At 35.4% G+C, this 8,986-nt stretch overlaps 1 protein-coding gene and 1 pseudogene across 1 annotated transcript in view; one reads left to right on the plus strand and one right to left on the minus strand.

Moving 5' to 3' along the window:
* LOC118741330 (protein yellow-like) overlaps positions 1-5,652 on the plus strand; it is a 6,222-nt gene extending 570 nt beyond the window's left edge. The window contains exon 2 of the mRNA XM_036473267.1: positions 3,795-5,652. Within this exon, the coding sequence (XP_036329160.1) occupies positions 3,795-4,912 (1,118 nt within the window). The 3' untranslated portion in view covers positions 4,913-5,652. The remainder of the gene's footprint in view (positions 1-3,794) is intronic.
* Positions 5,653-6,812: 1,160 nt separating this feature from the next.
* On the minus strand, positions 6,813-8,686 carry LOC118742125 (annotated as a pseudogene).
* Positions 8,687-8,986: the final 300 nt, after the last annotated feature.

The raw sequence follows: 8,986 nt of genomic DNA on the forward strand, positions 1-8,986 counted from the left end.
ACATCCTCCGCAATTTTCGACGAGGTTTCACAGCATTCCAGTGACCTTATAGCTGCTTGGCCATTGGAGTGGATGGTTACTGAAGGCAGATTAAGAGAATAATCGATATGCCAAAGTGCAGCCTCTTTTATGGCTGATTTGAAAGACTAAAACAGAGATTTAGTAAGAGGTCCTTCGAGTTTATCACGTCTTCTACTCTTAGTTTTATCCTAAAGCTACCCATGTATAAGGCTGTAGAGCATTTTCGGGCACACTCATACTATTACATATTGAAAAGTGTGTGTTAGCAGCGCAGTCTTGCTTAACAGCAATTGCTTTGATTTGCTTATAGTAAGGCCGTCAACGTCTTATATACGAACACGCAACGCTACTCGGAGGGTACTGCCCAGTCAACGTCATTCAGGCCTGCTTATAGTATGGGAACAGTGGTTAAAATGCGAAATTTACTTTTAAATTTTTGGTGGATTTTATTAATTTTTTTATTCATGAGGGGTTTAAGCAGCTACTTTTTAGAATTAATCCTATTAATTTTAATGTTGAAGTATCTACAAAATATAGAAAAATTCAATTGCCGTTTATTGTTTTTGATAGGTCGGTCGATCAAACTTTTATTTGATCAAAACATTTAATTATAAAACACAAAAAATTAAGAAAAGTAGCCCCTTGAACCTCTAAAAAGTGTAATTAACTTTCAATGAAAAAAAAATTAAAATCCGTCAAGAATTGTAGGCTGTAGACCTTTTTAAATAGTAAGTTTGTCATTTGCACCACTGTGCAAAGTTGGCAGCAAAAGACAATGTATTCATGCCAAAAATGCCCGATACTGCTTTAGAGTTATCTCCAAAACACCAGATCGTAGTGGTTAAAATCTTCTATGAAAAAAATTGTCGCTAAATGTTATTGCAGATCCCAGAATACAAGAAATTCGTTCAAAGCCAATTTATAAAATTACTGTAACTGTAACATGATTGAATTTGGGACCAAAAAGGGTACAACTTAACTCAGTGGAAAAAAAATATTGTGATGAGATGTAGTAGAAACAGCCTTTTGGAGTTTGACTGTCTCGAGTGGAAACGACCGTTTGGGCTTTTATTCGTTGAAGGCCCTGTAAAAAACAAACACCAAATTGCTTCACAGTGTCAACTTTCCACTAACACTTTGATTTGTGATACGACATTAGTGCTCCTTACCAACATCTCAGTACATACATACATACATATTTATTTTTTAAGATAAAAAAAAATTAGACAGAAAATAGCAATCAGCCTAATCAGATTAATTTTATAAAATATAAATTCTATAGACTTGACTTAGTATAGTAATCTACTCAAACTAATATTTGCCTTCTTTCCTCGTATCAATGCGTATTAGCTAAACAAAAGAATTAATAAATATGTATAAGACTATGAAGTTCACTTTAAGTTACTTTAAATTCAAAGTCATTGCAATTTTATATTAAGCATTTATTGCATTCAATCGTCATGGGAAATAATGTACCTCATCGTTATAGAAATTTATATATGTACATATGTACAAAAAAAAAAGTACATGTGTATATGCTGTATGTGTTCTACTGAGTTGAGTTTGAGTGTAAAATATTAAAATTAATCCATTAATAAACTCAAGCTTTGCGCAAAGACCGGTTGGACCATTGCTTACTCAACTGCACCCACATAACAATTTTCAAATCACATCTGGTTACAATACAATAAAATACAGTAAAATATTTTTTGTGCTGTTTTCATTAGCAACATAAATATTAGTCATGGGGGGAAATACGAGCAGCCAAAAAAATCTGTGGTAATTTAATAACGTTCAAAGATATAAAATAATTTTGGCGATGAGAATGCGTGAAGTCATACAAAGATATACATACATAAGTATGTGTAAGAGTACATATGTATGTACATAAGGGTGCCTCACCAACAAGTTGCAGTTATTATATTGTAAGACTTTCACCAAAATATTTCGCAAATTATTAGGATTTACGTAAACTGAACCGAAAATTCTTATTATTTTGATTACGCTGAAACAAACTGGCTTATTAAATATAGTTTAGAAATAAAAGAGGCTGATGCTTTGCATTGATGCAACTTGGAACTCAGCCACTCTTCTACGACTATCTCTGAAATGTGTTTTTGGAAAAAAATATTTTTGAAAACCAATTTTATTTATAAAAACGTGGATTTATGAAAATTTTTTTAAATCGGTTCAGTTTATATAAATTTCAATATTTTTTTGAAATATTTTATAATTCCGATGGGAAAACAGTACCGATTTTTTATTTTTTTTTTACTGACGCACCGTAATGTACATATGTATTTGTGCGGGCTATATATGTACATACATATCTACACATATACATAGATAGTATTTTTGTAAGCATCAATGAACTCTGGTATACGAATTCATTGAAGGCATGGAACTGTTAATTTGGTAAATACTTCGCCTCACGGTTATGAGTCATAAGCTAAATAACCAAATAAATGCAAAAATCAAACAACAAGTGAAGTAAAACTCTAATTTGTTTGTTATTCTCTTAGGTCTCCCGCTTAGATTATCGTTGTCAGACATATTGAAATCTTGATTTTCTGCTTTTATTTACGCTTTTAGCTTGAAGACATAAGAATATTAGTATTAGCGAAAGAAAAAAAATTTGCATTTACCACGTTTTATTTTTCTTACGTTTCATTTCTAATGCCTTTAGTTTTCTTAAATTTATTTACCTGCCAAAGCAAATATTAATTCTGAATGCTCAGAACTTTTCAAATATATATTTTTTTTCGTTTATGACAAATCATTTGCAAGTTTACCTACTCGTTACTACCTAAGCACCTCTTTTAATAAAAATATTCACCACTTCGTAGTAGTTAGTTAAAAAGTTGTTTGCAAAGAAAAAAATAATAAATCGTCTCCTCTGGGTCTGAAAAGAAATTCACGATTTCATGCTAATTAAAAAAAAAATAATCTAAACAACCAGTTAAGGTTTTTATTGGCCATTAAACTTCATAACGACTTGTTTACTTAACACGTTGAATGCCAATGGAAGCGCGTACATAGTGTAAGGCTTTCGCTATAAATATATCCCAGGATTACCCTTAAAATTTGTTTTATTTCACCAAGGTTTAAAACAGATTATATCGGAGCTCAACGAAAGGGTTAGAAGTTGTGTTAATAGATACAATACTGCGACCGGCACGGGGACGTTAGGCTGTGCATTTAGATATTCAGATATTCAGATATTCATCAGAGCCCGAATTAAGGCATCGGGATTGAATGAAATTCAATTTAAAATTTATTTTTATATTTATTATATTTATCGAAACGAGCAGTCATTCGATCACTGATGCCGTGATTCGGACTCTGATGAAATCATACATAGTATCTTAATATCAAGCTAGGATTTGTCAGGGATTAATACTAAACAGTCGCAAAATACTCCACAGAAAGCATTCACATACACCGATGATACGCGAGAGTTAAAACGCCCAAACCTATGAAAAATTAATGAGAATAGCCCCAACCTAATAAGATCCTCTCCTCCGATTGCTTTAGCATTCCGCACCCAGGGTGGCAGCTTGGTTTATATTGCGAGTAGGCTTCGGCTGGATCCTCAAAGCAAGACTTTGTTTCGGTATGTTCCTTTTTTCGATTTCGTTACTCTCTAATTACTTAGAGGGTTTCACGGAAAAAGTATTCGATTTCGAGGAATCCAATAGTTCACAATTTTCAAAGCATTTCCATTTTAAATAAATCAATTCACCAATTTTTTTATGTACATATCTTCTTTTCAGATAAATCTACAAAATCGCCGTCGCTCATACCTTTCCCCAACTGGGAGGCTCACAGTCTGAGTGAACCCGATCCGGAGCTTGTATCACCTTTCCGCATACGCACCGATCGCTGCGGACGCCTTTGGGTATTGGATTCACGCATCGCTGGCGTCTTGGAGAACACAACCATTTTCGGACCCGCTCAGCTGCTGGTGTACGACTTGCATAATGACAACCTGTTGCGTCGCTATCGTTTCCCCAGCAGTCATATAAAACAAGGTTCTTTCTATGCAAATCTAGCCGTGGAGGATGCCGACTGTGAGAATACTTTTGCATACGCTGCTGACTTGGGCGCTCCAGGTTTGGTGGTTTACTCATGGGCCGTAGATAATTCCTGGCGTGTTCAACACAATTTCTTCCACCCCGAGCCATTAGCTGGAAATTATAGCATTGGTGGTATAGAATTCCAATGGGATGACGGTTTGTACGGCCTAGCGTTGTCCAAGGCACAGCCAGATGGTTTTGCCACACTCTACTTCCATCCGCTCAGCTCAACGACGGAATTCGCAGTTAACACTAGAATGCTAAGAAATAAAACCTTGGCTACATCTAGTGGTATCTATCATGACTTCAAAATACTTGGAGCGCGTGGCATAAACGGGCAAGCAGGTGCTGCATTTGTAGATCCACGCACAGAAGTTTTATTCTATGCGCTTCCAAATTTGAATGCTTTGGATTGTTGGAGTACAAACAATGCTGAGTATTCCGCAAGCACGCAAGGCCGCGTGTTTTCCAGCGCATTGGATTTGGTATTTCCGAGTGAAGTGAAGGTTGATGCGGAGGATAGATTGTGGGTGCTCTCAAATAATTTACAAGAATTCATTTACGATGAACTCTACCCGGGTAGAGTAAATTATCGCATTTTGACAGCGAATGTGGTGGATGCCATCGAGGATACAGCGTGCGATACCAAACAGAAACCGTTGCCAGAGATTATGAAGAATGAATTAGATACAATACTGGATACAGTGGTAAATAGAACCGAGCAGGTGACAGCTGCTGGTGTGGCAACGAGAAGCTTAAGTGGCATAGCATTTGTTGGAGCGGTGCTCTTGGGTTTGGGAAGTTATTTAATATAAGCTTACATAAGTGTGTTTTAGAGAGTAAAGCTTTTGAAAATATTTCGATAATTTCGTATATATATGTAAATACAAATAATTAAACTCCGTGGATCATTGACAAAGCAACTTTTGTGTTTTTAACCGACTTCAAAAAAGGAGGCGAACATCAATTTGCCCGAATAATTTTTTTTATTTGGCTTAGTTCGGATCAGTGGAAAATGAGGACACTAACGGTACGCCTAAATTTTTACATGAGCATTCAAGTTACTTGTTTTTTTTTTGCTTAAAAATTACTTATTAAAATGATAATTTTAGATGAAAAAGATGACATAAAACAAACAACAGTTTTTTACTAAGCAATTTGTTAAGGGGGAATGTGCAACCATAGCGAAATATATATAATTGGTTAATACTTAATGAAGATATGGAATGAGAACTTTAAAACTGCAATACCTTAGAGAACTCGAGATAAGTTGCTTTGTCAAAAGTCCACAGGGTGGTATATATAATTTAAAAATTTGCAAAAGTGTACCTATTAAACTTTTTACCAATTGTAAATTTGTTAAGTAGATTAGGGTCACAGAAAGGCAACTGCAGTGTCAAAGCTATGTAATCAAAACATTGTAAATTTCAGTTTCTAAAAAAATGTGTAAAATACTTACGAAATCACAATTTTTATAAATACACTGAATAATTTTGAGCCTAGCTTTGCTTAAGCCATAAAATAAATACTTTAATATATTTTACAGTTTACTAAAGCAGCCAGAATTCTATATTTTTCCAAATAACAAGACAAAAAAACCACTATGGTATTGTGTATATCGTCGATTGATGTGCAACTAGCGGTGTAAGAGGTGGCACAGAAAAAAAAAACAATAAAGAAGATATATATATAATGATACGATTACTAGGGAGAGCAGAGAAATTCAGTTAAGCGAGTTTTGTATTTCGCCTACAAATAAAATTGAAAACCACCACCTTCATCAATCCAGTCATATAGTGAATGAAAAGCAGTGAGTCCCAAAGGTATATACAACATGGAAAAGTAACAGAAGTAATAGGGGTATTCTCTGAGTCTTGCAAAGCCCTTGCACGCTGCACGGATTGCACAGTTTGCAAGGCTGTCCCATACGAAAACCGGTTTTTATCGTGCAATCTGTGCACCGTGCAAGGGCTTTGCAAGACTCATATAATACCCCTAATGTGTAATCAGCCAAATGCTGCTTGTTGAAAAATTAGCGATAGCGAATGTTGGGATCGGGCTGAAGGGCTTCTTTCTGAAAAAAGCCACATAGGCAGGTGCCTAGGGTGGCATAATTTAGGGGCGGAAAAATTTGAGTTGAAATATTTTTTTTTCAAGCTAGCTGCACTGAAAGTAGAATTTGTGTTTGTACATTTTAAGACATAAATTTGAGATTCAATTACGCAATCAGAAAATAGGACAGCACTGTTAGGTATGTATTTTTGATATTATTTAAATGATTAACTATCTAATATCTTAATACTAATCTAGTATTTTTGAGATTATAACTTATCAAGTGAAAAAAGTTTCTTGTTGTTGGCTTTCTTTAAAAGTTGAAAACTTCTACTTAAGGCAAATACCACTTTTCCATCTTAAATTGTTATAAAAATATAGTAAATAACATAAATTTTAATATTAATATTTACTGCTAATCGTTCCGCTCCGATCTAACCGAGAAACGAAAAAATACAAAAGATTTAAAATTTTCCAGCACTTCTGTAAATTTATTAAATTTCAATTAGCTACGCGAAATTTAACTACAAGCTGATATTATAAGCAGAAGAGCTTAAAAATCACCCTCAACTCCAAGTTGGCCTTACAAACGCTCCCTGAAGTTCCAAAGTTAATATATGTATAAAGATGATCTACATTTCTACAAACAAACCAAAATAAGAATCAATTTTTCATATACAACTCATTTTGTTTGGTTATAGTGGCTATATCGACTGTTGTGTCAGTTGCATGACTATTCTGAGATCGACGTTCTGCTTCGTCCTGAAGTTGTTTTTCATGTTTTAGCTGCTTCTTAATAATGCCACCACAGAAAAATAGGGCCATCTGCAATAGGTGAGAGCACACATTCGAAAAAGTTATCTGAAGTAAGTAAAAGAATTTCTTAAATATATACATATGTAATTGCTTACATGCTCCAATATGCCGATCAGGCCGAGCACAGAAAGACCCAATAGGAAACCCAACGAACCGCCAATATCAGCAATGAATTGTGTGGCATCATATGTAGCTGGGACTCTCTTCAATCATCTGTTAACAAATAAATTAGAGTAACATAGAATAAAAATTAGCTTACCTATGTATATAGTTAGAGCTGCATGCTCTTAAACATTACCGATACTAATTTTGTGGTGTAGTAAATCCATAATTGTGTATAGGACGCTCCCAAACTCATTGTTTTTCTATTTTGTACGTATGTTGAATAAATGCGTGTATCGCAGCGTTGTATGCAGTTACATTCAACATCATCGTCACTAGCGTAGTAGCTGAAAATGCGAAACTAAGTTGAGAAAGAGAGCACTGTTTTGTTGCAAGAATGATAGAATACAAGATTGCGCCTATCAGAGAGGATTTTTGAGAATAACTTTTGTGTGACGTCACACTGGTGCAATTGCGAGCGAGAAATGCCAAAACGTGAGCAAGAATGGAAGAAGAAGAAAAAATGTTGCAAGGAAAACGTAAACAAGTTGCACAAGTGTGACGTCATACAAACAACTATTCTGTCAAATTCACTGAGAGAGGAAAAGCGGTACCGTGATTGGCGCAACCTCTATTTCTCTCAATCGTAGTTTTGTTGGCCTGCTTACATTCCATACTCTTTTACCAAATTTCGCATTGTTTTGCTGCTGTTGCACGGATTCTGGGGTATATCGCGCATCCAAGGACCAGTGCAGTTGGCTGTGGCGGCGAGCTCTTCGAAAACACATAACTCGGCACCCTGAAAGAGGAATTCACTTATGTTTAAGTCTATTCAGTTGGGGGAATAACAAATGTACATACATACCTTCATGTCACTGTAGCTGGGAATGGAAGAACATGGCGTATCTCGGGACTCTGTATTCGAAAACTGCTGGCTATGTAATTTAATTTCAATTTCCTCATTAATTTCAGCAAAAATATACTCTATGCGAGCGGCACCTTTTACATTGAGTTCTGCGGAAAAATAAATCGCAAGTATGCACTCATGGAGTCAAGTAAAACTGCAAAGATATAAGTTGATGGCGACTAAGCCCGTAACGAGCACCTTTAACGGTTTTCTTTGTGGAGCTTTAAGCTTTTCGCCACTTTGAGAACTCAATCTCATACTCACCTGTGAATTCATGTCGATAGTCGTGTATGTAAACATGCCAACCTGGATTATTTTCCAATGTCATATCCGTTGTGGCGCTCGGGTCAACGTGATGCGTAAGCATCAGAGAATAGCCGGTTGAGCGTGTGGTGCGCGTCAATTCTACTTTTGGCTTTAGTGTAAAACAGCGACCCAGATTGAAATGTAAGCTACTTTCGATTTGCAAATCTTTGAAAAGGTTACACAAAATTCATTAGAAATTTATAATTCTTGTAGCTCATTGCTGGAACTTACTTTCCTTAAACCCATTAAGTCCATATTGTTTTCCCAGAAATGTTTCTTCCAAATCAAATGTTGAATTTTGAAAGAATTCATCAAGTTCCAATTGATTGAAAGGGTAAGCAGACCAACAGGTTACATATTTTGGGTGCGGACATACACTGCATACACTGAGAAAAAAATAAAGCATATCGTGTTGGTTTCATCAGTGTTTTGAGTACTTTAAACCAGGGTTCGTAGTTGCACACACATGCTCTGCTCACACACACACCAGAAAAACATTCAACTTGCACTCACTGCTCATACACATGTGTGTGCATAAGTGGAAAAAAAAACTCTACTCACAGAAAAGTGTGTGCTGTTTGTTATTAAGCACATGCACATGTGTGTGAGCCGATTTTTGTACAAATTTCAGCCCATGCACATGCACATAATATATTCTTAAAAGAATTTGTTTATAAACGTTATTTTTTGAAAGTCAATTCAATAA

This window comes from Rhagoletis pomonella, unplaced genomic scaffold (assembly GCF_013731165.1).
Source record: "Rhagoletis pomonella isolate Grant_MI unplaced genomic scaffold, Rhpom_1.0 Rhpom_scaffold_00006, whole genome shotgun sequence".
Classification (NCBI taxonomy): Eukaryota; Metazoa; Arthropoda; class Insecta; order Diptera; family Tephritidae; genus Rhagoletis; species Rhagoletis pomonella.